The sequence below is a fragment of the Aegilops tauschii genome, chromosome 4, assembly GCF_002575655.3.
Source record: "Aegilops tauschii subsp. strangulata cultivar AL8/78 chromosome 4, Aet v6.0, whole genome shotgun sequence".
Taxonomy (NCBI): Eukaryota; Viridiplantae; Streptophyta; class Magnoliopsida; order Poales; family Poaceae; genus Aegilops; species Aegilops tauschii.
This window is the reverse complement of record NC_053038.3, coordinates 309,342,933-309,363,390: the sequence shown is the minus strand read 5'-3', so window position 1 is coordinate 309,363,390 and position 20,458 is coordinate 309,342,933. Positions and strand designations below refer to the sequence as shown.

The window sequence follows — 20,458 nt, the reverse complement described above, 5'->3', positions numbered from 1 at the left end:
TTTCTGACAAACCGAATATACTTCCCATCCACATAACTTTGATAAACAATCAATGTGCAGTAACTAAGAACAAAGAATTTGGGTCAAAAATTTAACGAAGAAAAGAATCAGCCTGCATCAATGACGTGTAAGGCACCAATTTTCAATTAAAGGTGCCACAACGCATCACCAACAATCCTGTCCCGTAATCTAGATGATGAGAGTGACACTCCCTTTTACCTGAAGCCTCACCACTACACATCACCATTGCCTACCGCATTATCCTTCGACTTAAGACTAATTTCTCTAACTGCAGAAAAACCACCCATCAAGCTCACTAATTCAATGAACAGATGGTGTTGGATCTACCCTGTCAAAATTGATGGCTAATGACTGCTTTCCTGGTCTTTTCACTCCAAGTGCTTTGCCCTCTTGGTATATAGTACAGCAGTAGACGAAACAATCTACCGTCGGTCAAATCTTCTGGTTTCCAAAGTATGCTATGGACTTACATTGCACTCGTCCATGAATCGCTCATCTCGTGCCAGAAACCTCTTCCAGTACTTCCTGTAATTTGGTATACCCAATTCAAGCCAAGGTTTCATATTACCATTGTAGTGCAACGATGCAGAAGTTCGGATCACTTTTTCTTCAATTCCGTACTGATAGCCGAGCCCAGATAAAGTCAACCTCTCATCAAGAGGATATACAAGATTCTGGAAGGAGAGCAAGCTTATAGGTAAAGCTGCAGCTCGTAGTGAGGCCTCATCATCATTGTTCCGGAACTGTAATAGAATAAGAGTAGAAGTGATAATAAGCTAATCACTTCATGCAAGATGGGCCCAAATCATGCATTTTTCAAATAGACTGAAAGTAAAGAGTTTTAAGATAGTATCACAATTGCTCACTATATCAAGTATGGATGATAGTTGGAAATATTGGAATAAAACAAAATACAATGCATGCTTTAGAACTTGAAATAAAAGCAGGCTGACAACAAACCAACCTTTTCCAGGAGTTGCAGGTAATTCTCTGTAACATTATACTCCCTCCATTTTTCCAAATTAATGACATTCAACCCAGACATCCATGCACATGACTGGGGATCGTACATTGCCTCGCCGAGAAGGTTTCTTAGTTGGCCAAGTCTCAGGCCACAAAACTTGACTGCGGCATTCACCTTATCTCCCATATCAAGATTCCACAAGAAAGAGAGATCACGTTGAACAATGACATCATCGTCCAACACAATCACCTTCTTTAAATCTTTAAATATTTCCGGAATAAAGAAATGTGAGTGACTAAACACTGATAAATACTCCATTCTAGATTTCTCGGTAGGTCGCTCAAAGCTACTGATGAAAACACGGAATTCCTCGGGCATATACAACTGTTGCATGCTGAACTCTGGCAAATTCTCCAAAATAATATGCTCGTAGTTAATGACATTGACAGCTGATTCTCTGTAGGCATTTCTTGAAAACCAATGCTTCATTGCATAGAAATTTTGAGCATCGGTTAGTACATGAAAGACTACATTCCTGGTCTCCTGCAAAACACCAAAAGGAACATCAGCAATGCCAAAACCAGAAGATGTTCAATCAGCAAAAGAGTAAGTTGCCTGCATACCTCAGAACTACTAACAGATGAGTTGATGACAACGGAAGCGGCAAGCACATTTTTAGATAATATAACGTAGTGCCTATGATCTGGAACATTAAACTTATGGACAGGAGAGTCATCTGAATCCAATGTAGTTGATTTAAAATATTCTACTGTCAACCTCATATTAAGACAATGATGACTTTTTGGCATCGTGTGAACACCAAGGTTGTATAAGTAGGCACTCTGCTTCATATGAAAATGAGCTTCATCGTCCGTCATATGAAGTATCTGGCGAAGCTTTTTGTCAACATTGTTACAATCCACAGTGCATGATTTGGCTCTTGCTATTGCACGGTCCATCCTCTCTATCTTCTTTTTTATGCTGAAAGCACAGGTCAAGTGTCATTTAGTAACAAACAATTAAATGCACAGTCATGACTGATAGTACTTTCCCAGTCAACCATACCGGATACAAATTCAATATGAACACTAAGAAAAAATATACATTTAAGATGTAACAAAGCATTTCAACCCCATGCAATGCATAAATGATCTGCTGTCATAATTTCAACATACAAGATGGAACCATGAAATGCTAAACGGGGCAAGAGGAATAACAAGCATGCCGAATAAATACTCACAAGGATGGTAGATCAGCATCAACAATGGATTCACTTAGAACCCTCTCATGTTCTTGGATATTCTGCTTCAATTCACGAGTCAGTGCCTCCTTTCCTTTAAGTTTGGCAATGCTCGGGTAGTAAGATCGAGCCACAAATAGCTGATCTTTTAGTTTTTTTACAATGGCATCTTTCATAACTTCTTTGTGTTCAATGGACCAGAGACAGTAACTCCCGAATTCAAGTTGACAAGCCTTAGCCTTCTCCAATTCATCAGCACTTGGGACCCTGGGACGTCTCATGTTGTCACTGAAATCCTGGCATCGATATATTCTCCAAATCATCAGTACTTCTCTTAAAAGAGTAACAAAATTACAGCTTGGGCTCAAGTAAGAGAAAGTAAGTATATATTAATGGGAAAATGAAGTTATGCTTCAGAAGGTAAAGCATGACTTATGTACAAAGAGAAACAGCAAAATAAGAGCCATCATACTTTTCTGGGTGGAACTGGAACTGGTACTGGCTTCACTTGTTCAACTTTTGGTGGGGGGAGAACTGCATACAGTGCCAATTAGTGGGTCAGCATGACCAACTGAAACATAAGTACATCATGAGAAGAGAATCAGGTAGAGAAGATGCACTACAAACGCATACATTGCTTGACCTTAGAAAAAAAAATATGGTTAATTATCATCACATCCTAGATAAAAACACCAGCATTTGTTCAGAATTATGTATTAATAGTTTATTTTAAGATACAGTGGCAAAAGGTGTGCACTGGAAACAAGTAACAGCGAAGAGCCGAAGATGGTGAGGTGCTGAAGCAAATTGAGTAAGAGGCCAACTATTTTTCAGTGTCCAAGTAACTGGTTTCCTACAACGTTATAATATTTTTCCTGAAACATTTCGAAATGATGTATATCTAAAAGTTCACTTACATGAATGGAATTTGGTGCATAATTGATTATGGCATTCTCATATATTCAATTAAACTTTATGTAACAGTGTTGCAGCCACCACTAACCTTTAACTTTATGTTCAGTATCAATTTGGTGATGCAAGTCTATATTGCCCTTGGAATTCTTTCCGTGCTCATCCTGAAGAAAAAAGAGTAAAGGATAACACATCAAGGATTCAAATTATCCAAAGCTGCAACGGAAAACACTAGTAATCTATGCAAAAATAGTAACAGAATGTATTAACCGATTCTACAACATATACTTTTCAGAGCCTTCATAGTTCATAATCATGAAGAAAGAGACTAGGGTGGAGAGATTAAATATACTACTTCTTTGATATATCACTTTGTTTGGCATCCCTATGGGATGGTTTGCAGCTGTTTGAATTGGTGGCTTGAATTATTTCTGTATGCGTTTTCCATATTGCCCTATTCGGTCGAAGTGGTGGCACAGAAGAAGACAATGGTGAGGAGTGCACCATGTTTCTTTAAGCTGACAAAAAAACAATGTCCAACTCAATTTGGTCTGCTTCAAGTAACCCCATATACTTCAGTGATACAGTCAGTCGATAAAATTTTCTTTGATATTTTTTATGTAAGAACTTATGCACAATTTCCTTTTAGCATAGGCCTAAACTAGCTGGTATTAGGAAAAAATGCCTACTCCTGCTGGTAAGTCTGAAACATGCTGATAGACAAAATGAGGAAGAGTGGCAGAAATGACTAATGTGAGAGTAGAGCAAGCATGGCCTGTTAATTTTAAACGAACTTGTGGGCTCATGTTTTGGCCTACTGAACAAAAGTCAGGACCAAAGTTCTGAACTGCTATTTTTCATGCTAGTGAACATCAAAGATCATGGGGTACTGTATCTTTTAGTTACAACAAGGCATGCTAGTAGGCATCACTAGTGTTATTAAGTTTCATGACATTAAAAGCGGAGAACAAACAGGGGCTAAATCCAAACACTAGAAGTGTCGAACAAAATACACATAGCTTTCCGTGGAATGATCTAGATGCTGTTATATGAGTTCATCACTGTCAGTACATAAGAAAAAAATGCAAAGCCACTAACCTCTGTCTCTGCGTTCACATCTCTACCACCCTGCCGCGGCACTTCATGTACAATCCTGTCTCCTTCTACCACTAAGCGATCGAATGAAGGCAAAGTAATCTCCTAAATCCAGCACAAATGAACACGTGGTAGCAGGAATCAGTCATACTATCCCAACACATCACCATTTTCATAAAAAGCAATCCATTAAAACTTGGACAAACGTCTGCATACAATTTTAATTTTTGTTAGAAAAAAGAGGAAGTTACCTGTTGAGGGCGCTCATCCGTCACATACACTGCAGCAAACAACCAAACCAATCAGAAAATTGGCTCAAGTAAGAAGGACAAAAACACCAGAAGCCAGCACTAGACGACAATTAACGAAACAACACTCCCGGAACAGATCCGCCGGGAATGGCGCGGATCCGATCGAGTAAGCCGCGGCGGCACCCGCATTACGGAAATCCGGGTGGGGGACAAGAGGGACGGGAAGAACTCACCGGCGGGGAAGCGGTTGAAAAGGAAGGCGATCGGTACGAGCAGCGAGCAGAAGACGAGCGCCAGCACCGCCAGCCGCGGGCCCCTCCGCCTCTTCGCCGGCGGCGCAGTCGCCTTCATAACCTCCTCCCCCTTCCCAAGACCCTAATCTCCGCCGCCGCCGCCGTCGCCGCCGCGTGGCCCTCTACTGATCATACCACCACCGCCACCGCCGCGACGGGGCAGGGCAGCGGCGCGCAGATGAATGCCTCCCGATTGGGGCAATGGCACGGGGACCCCAGTGGCGCCGGGCCCGATCGGTGCGTGGCGATTTGGGAGTCGCGGCGCCGGACGCTCGGATTGGTTTTAGTGTGCGCGAGAAGACAGGGCAGGGAGCGGAGGACGTCGCGGCGCAGGGAGAAAGAGAAAGAGAAAGAGGATTGTATTGTTTCTTCTTGTTTGGATTTGGGATTTGGGATTTGGAGGACAAGAGAAGTGTGCGAGGGGTGTCAAGGAATAATGGCCCTTTTGCCTCGCCTGCTGCGTCTCGTTTTCAACCCTTTCCTTTTATTTGGGGTTTTCTGCCTTGTAGAGGAGAGGTTTTATTTGGAGTTTTAACATAATTCGATTTGCTATGCTGTTTTCGCCCTATATTAATTGACGTCTAGATACATCCAACTCAGCCTAATTAATATGGGACGGAGGGAATAAAACTTGCCGTATTGTGATGGATATCAGTGGTGCTGGGGACAATCTGCTGTGGCAGCTCGCCCTTGCGGCACTTCAAATTAGTTCCAACATCTTTCTTTTGATAGAGAAATTTAAAACTCTTTGGGTGCATGTCATTTCCGATGAGAGACATGCGACATGGGGAACTCTAGTCGCGCCGCCAGTGACCCCAAAGCCCCCGCATCGCCGCTGCCAGACGGAACACCGATGAAGGCCGTGCGCGCCTAGGGAAGGTGGTGGTGAGGCGTTTCGCCTTGTGACGTTAATGCGAGTGCGCCATGGCTGCCCGATGGTGTGGGGCGGAATCGCCTCCGGGAGCGGCGACCCCTCTCGACCACAGGGGTTTCTCCTCGTCTCCGGCGTTGCCTCCCACCTCCGAGCTACGGTGACAAATATGGAAGGACGACTTTGAAGGGATTCCGATGGTTCTTTCCCCAGCGCGTCGATATGGTGGCGCGTCGGGCGTGAGAAGCCTCGCAATGGGCTACTTGTCGGTGCAGCTCCAGCCCTGGTAGCCCTGGGCATGCCTCCTCCATCGTCCTTTGTCTATGTTGTTTCGGCCTTAGTCATACGATAGTTGCGTACCCTCCAGCTTATTTGCCTCACCGGCTCCTGGCGGCTCCTACCTGATAGTCCAAATCAACATCTCTCTGGTTCTTGGCTCTTCGTGATCGCTCGCCACCGTCAGATCCCTTACGTCGACTCTCCCTGCCTTGTTGTCTCTCCCACCCCACCCACCTCCATGCCTCATCCTTCTGATAGATCCAAAGCTCGTGTGTCAGCGACGCTCGGTGCCATTATCCAGTGGCGGGCACAACTCCCCTTCTTGTATTGACGGCTCTGGGCAACAACCTGACTTCGTCATCTTTGTTTCCTTTCGGTGGCTTTGGGATTGCTCAGACTCACGCTAGGGCGAAAAACCCTGCTCGGCTTGCTGATGCTGGTGGCGATGACACTCGCGGGTGTCGTTCCCTTCTTGGAGGCGTTATCATGGCCTCTGTTTGTGCCCCTCTTCGAGCACCGGAGGAAACTCTAGGTCCAATTCTTCGGCCGGACGGCGACGATGTCAGGTGTCATTCCCCTTCTTGAAGGAGTCGCCTTGTTTTCTCGCGGTGCCCCCGATGGTGGTCTTGGAGATGTTGGCGTCGCGTTGGTTTAGCCTGCCTCTCACGGCGTGGGCACTCGGGGCGCTTTGTCTGACTTCGCCAACGCTTCCCCCATGGCTCCCGTCTCCATCTCGGTCGGGTCCTGCACACGATCTCTAAGCATTATTGGTAGGGGTACGTTGATCTAGTCGGGTTGGAGTCGTGGGTGCGCCAAGGAGGTGCCTTGTGTTGGTTGTGACACGGTTTGGGTATTCTAAGCTCTGTCTCCTCGCCTTCCATGGCTGGAGCCCGGACTATAAGGTTTTTGCTGCGTTGTATTCTCTGTTCGGATCGAGCTTCCCTTGTGTCTCTGCTAGGCACCATGCTCACGTTGTTTTCGTTCGTTCCATGTGTTATCGTAACTTGTACTCATTCTAATTTCTTTTATCAGTTTTGCTAAAGCACATCTAGATGTGCCATAAGTATTGCACATATAAGTCCTATACCATTGATCTTACGTGAAGATTCATGTGTGTATTTTCTTTTTCTTTTTCTTTTTTAAAGCACATCTAGATGTGCCATAAGTATTGCACATCTAAGTCTTATACCATTGATCTTACGTGAAGATTCGTGTGTGTATTTTTTTTTATGCTTGATTGAGTCATCTAGATGTGCAAGAACTAGAGCGCATCTAGATGTGCTCTACACATTCCCTTCTTCTATATTAATGAAAAGATGCACAAAATCTGCTTATTAGCAAAAAAAAAGACCAATGAAAAAAGAATTTGAAGATCCATAAAAAGACATAGTTATTACAGCCCTAGTTTTATTGAATTTTCTAGAAAGTAACCAATTATTTTAGTTAGAGCTAGTATTTATTCACAACTGAATGGTCAATTATACAGTCTGCAGTACTTAGACGTATTTTTGCACAATCAAATACAAAGTACTTATATTGGGACAAAAGAAACAAATTATCTGCCAGTACACCATATATCAGCAAAAAAAGACTTGGAGTATTGCTATATACAGTGTACCTGTATATTGCTTACGGAAAAATTGGGTGGATCCAAGAATGTCGCACGCCTGATGTTACAATGTGCAGTAGGGTGCAAAACGATTTTACCCAAACAACTGTTTTTTTTTTCATGTCAAATTCTAGATAAAAATGTTTTTTTAGACATTTCTAGATAAGAATGTGATGAACGATGCAGCGACCACAGAGCGGCTGCCACAGGATATCAAGTCGCCCCATGGGCCCACACATCCAGTGATGCCAGTGCAGACACTTTTGTAATCCGCCATTGTGCAGAGATTCACCAACCCGTTCAAATTTAATGACAGTGACGCGCAGCGCGTTCCCTTCCAATCGGATGCTACCTACAACACCACCAACAACGTTCACCAGGCCTGACCATGCAAGGCAATAATTAGTGCCACCGTGCTGTGAGGCATACCCCTTTCCCCGGCTAACCGGAGTGCCTGAACGTGCTCACAAAAGAGGCAAGATTGAAGAAACAGTTGAGTGAAGTCAGAGAAGGTGATGATGATGGTGGTGGAGGATGGATCTCGCCTTCCCTATTCATAAATCTGCCCCTCTTTTTTCTAAATGCGTGAATATGCTCTGTAGAAGAGGGGGCACCATGTCCACCGCCAACATAAATGGCTCACCTACATCTATATACTCACCGACACTTCCATGCTCGGATTTATTTATAGTATGATGTGATGAGGAGGCCAAACTAACATTTCTATATATATTCGCGAGAATAACATCTCTTTTGCATATGTATTTGCCCCTTTTCTTGTATTTGATGCAGGCACTAGGAAAAGCTATAGTAAGAGAGGTTATTGGTGCTTTTGGGAAAAGCACCAAAAATGTTGATACGCCCATTTCCACAAGCAATCGTGTGTTGAGGAAGATCGGGGAAGGGATAATGTAGGACAATGCTTAGGAAGGGTAGACATCATCCGGTGCTCCTGTTTTTGGATGTGGGACCTAGGCTAGGCCGTAGAGATTATCCAAAGGAAGATAGGGATGGAGGCAGGCGAGCTTTCTGTTTCGCTGGGCGTCACCGTCTTTGCTAGCCAGCTAGCGTCGGTCCCCTAGGCTTGTGCATCCGGGAAACAGTTTAGAATCGAGACCGGCGATGCGGGTTCACTTCTGGTTATGTTTCCCCTCGCTTCAGAAATTCTACTCGAGTGATTTTTGTTGGAAAAAAAAGGTAAACCCTTCCCCTACATCCCTCGCGGTGCACACGGCAAATTTTAATGATTTTCGACTACTGTAGTTGTTTGCGCGTGTAGTTGTCTGCAAAAGCTGTCATTGCCGCTGCACGATTCCGTGCCCGCTGAGCCACAACTTTGTCCCCGCTGCCATAGCCCATACTACAAGCTACAAGAACGACATGAAACTGCCGGCCCCACGTACGTGTTTCCGTTCACAACGGTTGAAACCAATCAAGGCCTGGACCGCGTTTGACAAAAGGAAAGCCCGTAACCGTCCGGGGCTTGTAATGGTACCCGGTACGGCGTCACGTTATGAGGTGAGCCATCGGGGTTGGAAACCAACGGGGTGTGCACAGCTTCCTGCCCACCAAAATCACGCCCGTCGATCAACAACTTTTTTTTTGGACAAATCCGTCGATCAACAACTTCGTGTGATGTGAGGATCAAAATGGAGAATGGAGTACTTCACACACGTGCTCATGTGGAACTGCAGATTTCGGAAAAATTCCTGCCAGTTCAGCCAGCCACGTACCGCTTTAGGGTTATAGCTTTAGGGCATCTTCGACGGTAATCCGCAAATAATCTTACGTATCCGTCCGCGGACACGGATGTGGGAGGCAACCATCCAACTGTAGTCGCAGACATCCGGCTTTTTGGATCCCCCTCCCTCAGTCCGCATGTTCAAGTAGCCGCATGCAAAGGGCACATAAGTTCAAATAGCCGCATGCATCATTAGTTAAAATTTAAAAAAGTTTAAATATTTTACATCCCAACATTGTTGTCCTTTCATCGTCCACTGAGAGCATCTACAACCGGACTTGGCAAATCCGACCCCCTATACGTCCGCGGACGCGCCCAGGCACCGTTGGCGTTTCCGGACGGGCCCTCATATTTCCCTCCCGGCATCCACATATTTCAAATCCGGACTCTCAAATCCATGCAAAAACATGCACATCGATCATACAAGGCAACATCGCACGTAAATAGCAAATGTTGGTACGAATCATAGATAATGTTTACATATAATTTATTTTAAGTGCCAAACTCAAGCACTGGCTCCTTGATTGCCATTATGGGTCCACATGTGCTCCACATGACTATTGAGTAGCCGCATCTGCACCTGCTAATCTTGAAGATTCTAATGCATCTGCAGAAAGTTCATAAGTTGAGCCGCATCTTGATCTCCGGGATTTCAACTTGTTCTCCAGGTGCTTCAAAATCATGGGTTTGGCCTACACCATCACCCTCATCCTCGACAATCATATTGTGCAGAATAACACAACATGTCATTAGCTGCCATAAAGTTTCTGAATCCCACATCATTGCAGCGCTCTGCACAATTCCCCAACGAGCCTGAAGCACACGAAATGCCCTGTCCACATCCTTCCTAGCCGCTTCCTGCATTGTTGCAAAGTGACTCTGTTTATTGCCATGCGGTTCGGATATGGTCTTCACAAACGCCGCCCACTGAGGATAGATACCATCGGCAAGATAGTATCCCATGTTGTACTCTCGACCGTCGACGGTGTAGTTGCACGACGGTGATTCCCCATTGCAAAGCCTCCTGAACACCGGAGACCGTTGATGTGTTGTGAGAACCCGACATTTCAAAGAAGTCATGCCAAATCCATAAGTCATGTGATGCCACCGCTTCTAGTATGATGGTGGCCTCTTTGGTGTGACCTTGATACATTCTCTGCAAACCTTTGGGGCAGTTCTTCCATTGCCAATGCATGCAATCAATTGATCCGAGCATTCCTGGAAACCCCCTTGCATCCCCAATAGCCAACAACTTCTCCGTGTCCTACGCATTTGGTCCAAACACCTCCACCACGGCGTGGGCAAACTTGACAGTAGTCTTCAAGCACGTGCTCTCCCCCATCCTGACCATCTCACCAACGACATCTGCAGCAGTACCAAGTGCAAGCATCCTCAAAGCAGCTGTGCACTTCTGCTTGGCAGAGAAAGAGAGTTGGCCGCAACAATCCCTTATGAGCTTGAAGTAGTCGTCGTGTGCCTGCACTCCCTCCACAATGCGCAAAAACAATGGTTTCCGACAGCGACGAAACCATGGATCATCCGGGAAAGTAGGTTTGGGAGCAAAGTAGTCCCTATGCAATAGCTTTGCTCGGGCCACCCTATCCCGGTTGATCACTCTTCTCCCTTTGATTGAGCCCTTGAAGTTGAGAATATGCTCCACTTGCCGGTCCATTTCATCTTGCATGCTCATGAGCATAATCATGTCCACTTCTTCGTCCGAATCTGGCGAATCAAAGAACTAATCTTGAATCATATGGTCAAGCTCCGCCGGTCCATACTCATCGTCTGACGAAGCATCAGAATTCATCGTTTTCCATAACAAAATCACAAAAAATCCGGACAGACAATATGTCGAACACATCATACGCAAGGCTGAGCCAGAGAGTTGTCGGACGTACCACGGTGGCGTCCGGGTTGGCGACGACGTCCCCCGCGGTGAGGACGGGAAAGAGGACTGCTCTTTCGGAGCTGGCGCAGGAGAATCTGGGAACGGCTGTGGAGCGGGCGCGGCGGTAGAGCGCGAGACGGACGACGCAGGGGAGGAAGAAAAGAGGAGATAGCAAATAGATTCGGCTGGTCTCAGGGGTGGATTTGGTGCACTTTGGGGTGGGGTCGGGATGTCGGGTCTGATGTGGCGGGCGTGCCCGGGCGCCCCCATATGCTCTGGCTCGAGTGCAGAGGTATTTCCTGCTCATCCGGCCCCACTGGTCCAACACGAGCCATATGCTCTGGCTTGAGTTTCCGGAAACGGGTCTTCACCATGGCCCATGCTTCTCGCGCCCCCTCCCGATAGGTTGATATTTTCCATAATTCAAACCGTCGCCGAGCTCCCTTAAAGTGATTTGCCAGTTCGGCCATGTCATCCGGCGCCGCTTCGGTTGGCCATAGCACCTTGATCATGTTCTTCATAGCTTTTCGAGCTCTCTCATGAACCACCAACAGTTCTGTTAACAGATCTCTGCCAAACGAATTGACCTCCTCTCCGGGGCGACCAGTCAGGAGACCTAGCATTTGTTAACATTCAGGCATTGCGGGCGGCTATGTACACCCAATGATTAAATGACACTTACTGAACATGCCGCTTTTTAATTTCTGGTTATCTCCTAGAGCCTGCGCTAACTGAGCTTTCAAACTTTCTAGTTCCTTGGCCTGTTGCTGGTTCTCTACCTCCAGGTTATTGGTCTCCTCGTGGCTTCATTTAGGAACCCATAGACCAGCTTGATGCTGTGATTCAGCATACCATTGGGATTCTTTGGCGGCATCCAAGTCCTTTTGAAGTTGACCTATGGATTCGACTGCTTTATAAGGCCGGTGTTAGACAGGGCACATTAGCATCATTAATGCATAACTTTAAACTCACCATGGGTCTCACCGGTGAACTTCTTCACCGCCTCTAATTCGGCTTTCACACCAGCCAATTGAGTTCGTTAGGTCCAGGTCTCGGACAGCTTCTTGTTCTGATCCTTCGAAGACTGCCGGTCACAATAACAAATTACATTACCAGACCCTTAATTCGGCCGCCCCGCCCGAATCAAGGCTCGGGGTGAAGGAAATATGCCCTAGAGGCAATAATAAAGTTATTATTTTATTTCCTTATATCATGATAAATGTTTATTATTTATGCTAGAATTGTATTAACCGGAAACTTAGTACATGTGTGAATACATAGACAAACAGAGTATCCCTAGTATGCCTCTACTAGACTAGCTCGTTAATCAAAGATGGTTAAGTTTCCTAGCCTTAGACATGTGTTGTCATTTGATGAACGGGATCACATCATTAGAGAATGATGTGATGGACAAGACTCATCCGTTAGCTTAGCACTACGATCGTTTAGTTTTTTGCTATTGCTTTCTTCATGACTTATACATGTTCCTATGACTAGGAGATTATGCAACTCCCGAATACCGGAGGAACACTTAGTGTTGGGGATATAACTATTGGGTATGACCCGCCCAGGAGGGGCCGGGTTATACCGTTGGAGGTTTGTTATGACAAAGCTCATGAAGATGTTGAAGATGGCGGTTCACGAAGCAGGCTTACTGAAGGCCCAAAACCCAAATGTGACTTAAGGCCCACAGGTGTAAACCGCTATATATGTATGACTTGTATTATAAGGCATGTGCAGTTAGTCACCGAGCCGGACACGCTGTGTATAAGCCGGTCCGTGAGCCGCTGGGCGTCAACCTGTGTATATAAAGGGACGACCCGACGGCGGTTCAGGACAAGAAATAAGAGATCGAAAGTTAGGTCAAGCGTATTCTCTCCCTGGTAATCGAAACCCAAGCAATACCACCTCAAACTGGATTAGGTCTTTACCTTCACCGCAAGGGGCCGAACCAGTATAAACTCCCCGTGTCCTTTGTCCCGTTTAACTCCTTTAAGATAACCTAGTTGCGATGGCTCCACGACTAAGTCCTTCCGCTTGGACATCTGCCGTGAAAATTCCACGACAGTTGGCGCCCACCATGGGGCCAGCGCACGGTGGTTTCGAGTTCTTACAGGGCAGCTTTGAAGGGATCAAAGGATATGCTGTGGGTCGGATGACCAAGAGTCGCCGTGGAAAGCTCTACATCGATGATGCAGGCTGGGGCCCCGAGGCCGGCTCAATCGAGTACGGGTACCAGGTCCCCTTCGGCGGAATCCACGTCTTCATCGGCAAGATCGGCGAACCGGGCCCTGAGCCGAACATCTGCACCGACATCATCGAGACGGCTCAGCGTGCACGACCCGCCCGGGTTCAACCTGCCGTGAAGCGTGCCTTTGTTGGTTTCATCTATGGAGCGGAATTTGAAGACGGGTCTGTGTCCGGCGGTTAGACGGCCATCTATTCTGATGGTGAGTCATCCACGGGCGAGACCAATTCGTTATATCAACTACAAGACGGCCGGCTTGAGGGCTATTCCGATGGTGGCAGTATTCCGGACCCCTACAAGATGCCGAACAGGGTTGCTATTTTCATGGCCGGTACACAACCGGCGCTTGGTTCAACAACCACCGTGGCCATGACGTCCCGTTCGATGGCTGCTGCGGCGGCTGGTGCTAGTGGCTCTGCGCGCCCGCCGGCTCAAGTTCTCACCAAATTGTTAGAGGCTCTGGCGACTCTGATGGGAGTGGAGGTAACCTCGGACAACCAGGAACAACACAAGGTGGATGTGGCTAAGTTGCGCGATGAGATAGCTCAAGCCAAGGAAGAGCTGGCGGCTGAGAACGCTAGGATGGCTGCAGAACGGGCTGTCTTGGATGCTCAGGCACAACGGATCCAAGCGGATTCCTTCCGGCTCACGTTGGATCAGAACGCTTCAAATGAGGTCATGAGGAGGAGACACCGGAGTCATCTACCACCGGTTTATGAGCCAAGGAACCTCATCAACACGCCTGGAGCAGGGACCAGTGACCCGCCGGTGGTGAACCGGACGGCTGAAGCGTCTGGTGCGGGAGCTCCGGTTCAGCCACGCATGATGGGCTCTCCACATGTGAATAATATCCCGCCTCAGCCTGTTTCGACGCCACCAGGTCATTATTCTAACCCTTTGGACAATATGATTGATGCGGTGTCGCGATTGGCAGCTCTACCAGTTGAAGGCGAGTCTCCAACAGCGATAGAGACACGGCGGCCAGGGAACTTCTTCAAACAGCCGTGGCCCAGCAGGCGGCTTACTCTTATAGTCGTGAGCGAATTCACTCAACCCCTCGTCCAAGCCGGAGTTATAGCAGGCACATTGACTCTCCGGCGGTTTCAAGCAGTGAGCAGCGACGTAACCAGCCTCGTGGGCATAACCCGGTGCGTGGTGGTGCCAATGCCCAGACTCTGGTGGATCAGGGCAGAGCGCATCGGGAGGCCGAGCTGGCGGCTCAACAAGCAGCTCATCAATATTCTCCGGCTTATCCGACAACTTCGGTGGAGGCAGGCATGACCTCTAGAACCTTGGGTGCCCCATGTTTAGTGCCGGCTCTACGTAAGGAACGTTTGCCCAAGGATTTCAAGGGTCCTCGTAAGGTGCCTAACTACACAGCAGATCAACCTCCTGAAGCTTGGGTTGAAAGTTATGAGATGGCACTGGAGCTGCCGGATGTTGGAGATGTTGCATGTGCTAAGTATTTCACTACGATGTTGGATGGGACAACCCATACTTGGTTGAAAGGGCTGCCTGCCAACTCCATTGGATCATGGGCCGAGTTAAAAGCCCGGTTCATCCAGAATTTTAAAGACACGTGCAAGCAGCCTATGTCAATTGTGGATTTGGACTCCTGTGTCCAAGAAGAGGGCGAGTCAACAACCCATTGGGTGCGCCGGGTCTCAGCCATCCTGCTCATCGGATCGTATCAATGCCGGTTCAGCAGTTCTAATGTTGGAGAAAAACTGCCGTTTTATGCCTCTTAAGCAGAAGCTGGGGCGGCTCAAAAGCCACTGCAGTGACATGGGGGAGCTAATGGTGGCTCTGGTCAAGTATTCCAACTCTAATAGTACCAAGGACCCCGAGTCTGATGAGGAAAGGCCGGGTAAGGGAAAGAGGAGTAGCAACACCAAAGGGCAGTAGCATAACCCGGTGAATCAGGGGGGCAATGGTAAGCGCAAGGCTGATAGTAGTTTGGATTTTGTGGCTAACACCAACATGCAGAATAATGGTCAGCGTCGTAAGGGAAAGCCACGCCCTCGGTTTGGAGGGCAAAATTTCGACCTTGAGGAGATGATGAATCAGCCCTACCCAAAGCATGGTACACGGGAAAATCCGGCTGCTCACCTCTGGAAGGATTGCTTCATCATGAGAGAGTACAATTTTTTTTCCAGAACAATCATGGGCCGGACAGCGGCTCAGGACCCGGCTCCCATGGTCCGGGTTACGGCGGTGGCAGTTCTAGTTCCGGTTTTCAGGGCCAAGGCAATCAGGGTGGTTTTAATCAACAGTCTGGTCAGGGGAATCAGCAGTCTGGTTATCAGAGTGATCCGAAGTAGCTGAATAGTGGACAGTATCATGTCTTCACCACGAGTTTGTGTAAGCGAGATCAAAAACTCCATAAGAGAGCAGTAAACGCGGTTGAGCCGGCAATTCCCCGTTACTTGCGATGGTCTGAACACCCTATTCTTTGGAGCTGTGAAGATCACCCGCCCCGTGTTGATAACCTGGGTCACTTGGCTTTGGTGGTGGTACCTCAAGTTGGAGGGTACAAATTCACTAAAGTGCTCATGGATGGAGGCAGTAGCATCAATATCCTTTATTATGACACTTTCCATCGCATGGGATTAACTGATAAAAATCTTAAGCCGTCGAACACTGATTTTCACGGTGTGGTGCCTGGTAAGTCGGCATATCCGGTGGGCAAAATAACTTTCGAGGTTGCCTTTGGAGATGAGTATGATTCCAGATCTGAGACGTTGACCTTCGAAGTGGTTAAAATCAAGAGCCCTTATCATGCTTTGTTTGGGCGGTCGACTTACGCTAAATACATGGCATGGCCTTGTTATGTTTACTTACAGCTTAAGATGCCGGGTCACAAGGGCACCATCACAGTGCATGGAAGTCGCAAGGTAGCCTTGGAGTGTGAAGAAGGTTGAAAGGATCGATATAGTTGACTAGAGGGGGGGGGGTGAATAGGCAACTAACAATTTTTAGCTTTTCTTTACCAAATTAAACTTTGCATTAAAATAGGTTGTCTAGATATGCAACTAAGTGAGCAACCTATATGATGCAATGACAACAAGCACGCAAGCAAATAAGAGATATAACACGAGTAAACTTGCGAAAGTAAAGGAACGAGATAACCAAGAGTGGAGCCGGTGAAGACGAGGATGTGTTACCGAAGTTCCTTCCTTTTGAGGGGAAGTACGTCTCCGTTGGAGCGGTGTGGAGGCACAATGCTCCCCAAGAAGCCACTAGGGCCACCATATTCTCCTCACACCCTCACACAATGCAAGATGCCGTGATTCCACTATTGGTGCCCTTGAAGGCGGCGACTGGACCTTTACAAACAAGGTTGGGGCAATCTCCACAACTTAATTGGAGGCTCCCAACGACACCACAAAGCTTCACCACAATGGACTATGGCTCCGCGGTGACCTCAACCGTCTAGGGTGCTCAAACACCCAAGAGTAACAAGATTCGCTAGGGATAAGTGGGGGGAATCAAATTTCTCTTGGTGGAAGTGTAGATCGTGGCCTTCTCAACCAATCCCGAGCAAATCAACAAGTTTGATTGGCTAGGGAGAGAGATCGGGCGAAAATGGAGCTTGGAGCAACAATGGAGCTTTTGGGGGAAGAGGTAGGTCAACTTTGGGGAATAAGACCCCCTTATATAGTGGGGGGAACAAACCAACTGTTACCCCCACTTCTGCCCCGCAGAGAGCGGTACTACCACTGTGCCAGCGGTACTACCGCTTGCCACTATAAGCGGTACTACTGCTCCTCCTCGCGGTACTGCCGCTTGGCCCACAGCGGTACTACCGCGGTGGGAGGGCAGTACTACCGCATACGAGCGGTACTACGGCCCCCCACTGCCGCGGCCAGTACCGTAAAACCCGACACGAAAAAAGAGCCCTCGAATCGAGGCGGTACTAGCACGAGACCACCACGGTACTACGGCTGGGGGCTACTAGCGGTACTACTGCTCTGGAGCGGTACTACCGCTCCCAGAGCGGTACTACCGCTTGTAGCACCCAAGCGGTACTACCGCTCCGTCCCGCGGTACTACCGCTGGGACCAGAGAGAGCACACAGTTGGGGGCTAACAGCGGTACTACTGCTCTGGAGCGGTACTACCGCTCCAGAGCGGTACTACCGCTTGTAGCACCCAAGCGGTACTACCGCTCCGGCCCGCGGTACTACCGCTGGGACCACATAGAGCACACTGAGAGGAGAAACGAGCCCATCATCGAAACGGAAAGGCTCGGAGGGAGGGGCAAAGGAAGTGTACGCGATGATTCCGCCCTAGCCTTTCCAAAACGGACCCCCTCTTGATAGAACGGTGATCCCTATGAAACTAGTCCACCAAACTAATCGAAAGGACTACACCGTCTTCGCTTCAAGCTCCGAGGGGAGGGAATCGTCTCGTGCCAAAAGGATGAATCTCTGAAAAACACTCAATGCACACGATTAGTCCACAAAAGCATTGTCATCAATCACCAAAACATCTTAGGGATAAATATGCCCTTACAAAGGTGATGCTACTTACGCTGAATCTGTTTGTGCAACAGAGGCATTGAAATTTTACAAGGATAATGTTGACCCGACGGATATGACATCTTTGAAGAAGCCAACCACAGAGCATGACCCTTTGTTGAAGTTTAAATCGGCAGATGACACTAAGCTAGTTGACTTTGTTCCTGGCGACTCATCCAAGCAGTTCAGCATCAGTGCTAATCTGGATCCGAAATAGGAAAGCACGCTCATCGAGTTCATCCGTGAGAACCAGGACATCTTTGCATGGAAGCCTTCAGACATGCCAGGTGTACCGAGAGAACTCGCTGAGCACACTCTCAATATTGACCCAAAGTATAAACCGGTCAAGCAATTTCTTCGCCGTTCCAATGAAGAGAGGCGCAAGGCTATTGGTGAAGAAGTGGCCTGACTCTTGGCGGCTGGGTTTATCGTTGAAGTTTTTCATCCCGAGTGGTTGGCTAACCCGGTGCTAGTACTTAAGAAAAACGGCACCTGGCGCATGTGTGTGGATTATATGGACTTAAACAAGGCTTGTCCGGCTGATCCCTTTGCTCTCCCCCGTATTGATTAGATTATTGATGCTACGGCGGGTTGTGAGCGTTTGAGATTTTTGGATGCTTATTCTGGTTATCACCAGATCAAGATGGCAGTTAAGGACCAGGAGAAGACAACTTTTATTACTCCCTTTGGAGCCTTCTATTATGTGCGTATGCCTTTTGGGCTCAAGAGTGCCCAGGCGACTTACCAGCGGTGTGTGCAAAATTGCCTTCATAATCAGATTGGGCGCAATGTTCATGCTTATGTGGATGATATTGTGGTGAAGTCCAGGAAGAAGGAGACCCTGATAGATGATTTGAAGGAGTCCTTTGACAATCTCAGGGTCTACAAGATGATGCTTAATCCGGCCAAGTGTGTTTTTGGTGTGCCGGCGGGCAAGCTCTTGGGTTTTCTGGTTTCGGAACGAGGTATTGAAGCTAACCCGGAGAAAATAAAAGCTATCACCTCTCTGGCTAAACCGGCGTGTATCAATGATGTTCAGTGTTTGGCGGGTCATATTGCGGCCTTAAGCCGGTTCATAAGCCGGTTGGGTGTAACATCCCAAAATTCTAAATTTTGGAATGTTATAATAAATAGATAGTTATGATTGATTGTTTGATTGATTGTGTGAAGTTGAGTGAAATTCGAAACTTTTTGAAAGTTAAATGAGAGGGAATAAAAGGACTTTCCCAAACTTTCATTTTGCTTTTATGATCCCCATGAATTCAAATTCTTTTCAAATACAAAACCCTAGAGAGAAGATGACATGACTTCTTCTATTTATTTAAATGAAAAAGGATTTTGAAAAGATTTGAATTTCATTCGGAAATATTTCTAATTCAGAAACTTTAAGCAACTCAATGATTTTCATGAGAGAAGATAAAATAACTTCTTCAAAACATATGAAATATGAGTTGGAAGTTTTAAAAGAATTAAATTCAAAGTCCCATTGAAATTATTTTCAATTTGGAGTTATTTGGATTTTATTCAAATTATTTTTCTCCAAAAATAAAATATATGGAATATAGGGTAACATGATTCCCTACAATAGAAAATTGGAGAGAAATAAATTAGAAATCATGTTGGTATTTTTAAAATGATTTTAGGAGGTTTTATTGCAACAGTAGCACTCTTTGCTTTATTTGAATTTTTGTCGATTTATTTGATGCTAAAAAAATGTTCACGCTGTAGGAAATCTTTTTCTGAAAATTTTGATATATTATATGCCTATATAATATTTTTATTTATTTTTGTTTTTATTATTTCTATTTGTCTGAAAAAATGTTTAAAAAAACTTCTTTTTCCCCGACTGGGCCGGCCCAGCCAACCGGGCTAGGCCAAGCCCAGCCCAGCCGCCGTCTTCCCCGCGCGACCGACTCTAGGCGGGAGTCCGCCGTCGCCACGTCTCGCCGGCGCCGTTTCCTCACCGGACTCCTCACCCCTTGCCCCTCCTCCAAGGCCACCGCACCCCCTGGTCCCTATATAAGGCCGGCCCCGGCCCCGCCTCTCTCTCCTTGCACAGAGCCGCCGCTCGCTCCCGCCGCCGCCGCCGCCCGCATCTAGCGCCGCCGCCGCCCAACGCCCTCGCCGCCGCCGCTGCTGCCGCTTGCGCCGCCGCCTTGCCCCGCGCCGCTCGCCGCACCGCAAGTCGCTGCCGCACCACGCCGGAGTCGTCGTGCCGCCGTCCCGTCTCGCCGGAGTAACCACCGCCGTCGCCATTTTTTTGGGGTGAACCGGTAATAACCGTAAACCCGCCACGTTTTTTTATTAGTTCGGTTTATTTCCCTTTTAGATTGGTTTTCTTTTTAGTTAGATCTAATTAGCGAACGTTCACTAGTTTAGGTTTGTAGCGAACGGTTTTTGTTAGATTAGGTTCTATAACGAACGTTCGTTCGGTAGAGTTATTCTTTTTCTGTTTTAATTTCGGCCAGGGACCTAGATGTAATTATCTTTATAACAGATTAGTCCCTCTGTTTCAAACTAGCACAAC

At 47.1% G+C, this 20,458-nt stretch overlaps 1 protein-coding gene across 1 annotated transcript; it reads right to left on the bottom strand.

The window, feature by feature from the left end:
- LOC109759023 (probable galacturonosyltransferase 7) lies at positions 1 to 5,232 on the bottom strand. The gene is made up of 9 exons (XM_020317863.4): positions 4,717 to 5,232; positions 4,484 to 4,512; positions 4,236 to 4,337; positions 3,229 to 3,301; positions 2,698 to 2,759; positions 2,226 to 2,521; positions 1,609 to 1,966; positions 986 to 1,528; positions 1 to 764 (listed from the first exon to the last, which is right to left on the bottom strand). Exons 1-9 carry the CDS (start codon positions 4,832 to 4,834, stop codon positions 480 to 482), a joined length of 1,866 nt encoding a protein of 621 aa, XP_020173452.1. The 5' UTR covers positions 4,835 to 5,232; the 3' UTR covers positions 1 to 479.
- Between the last annotated feature and the right edge of the window lie 15,226 nt (positions 5,233 to 20,458).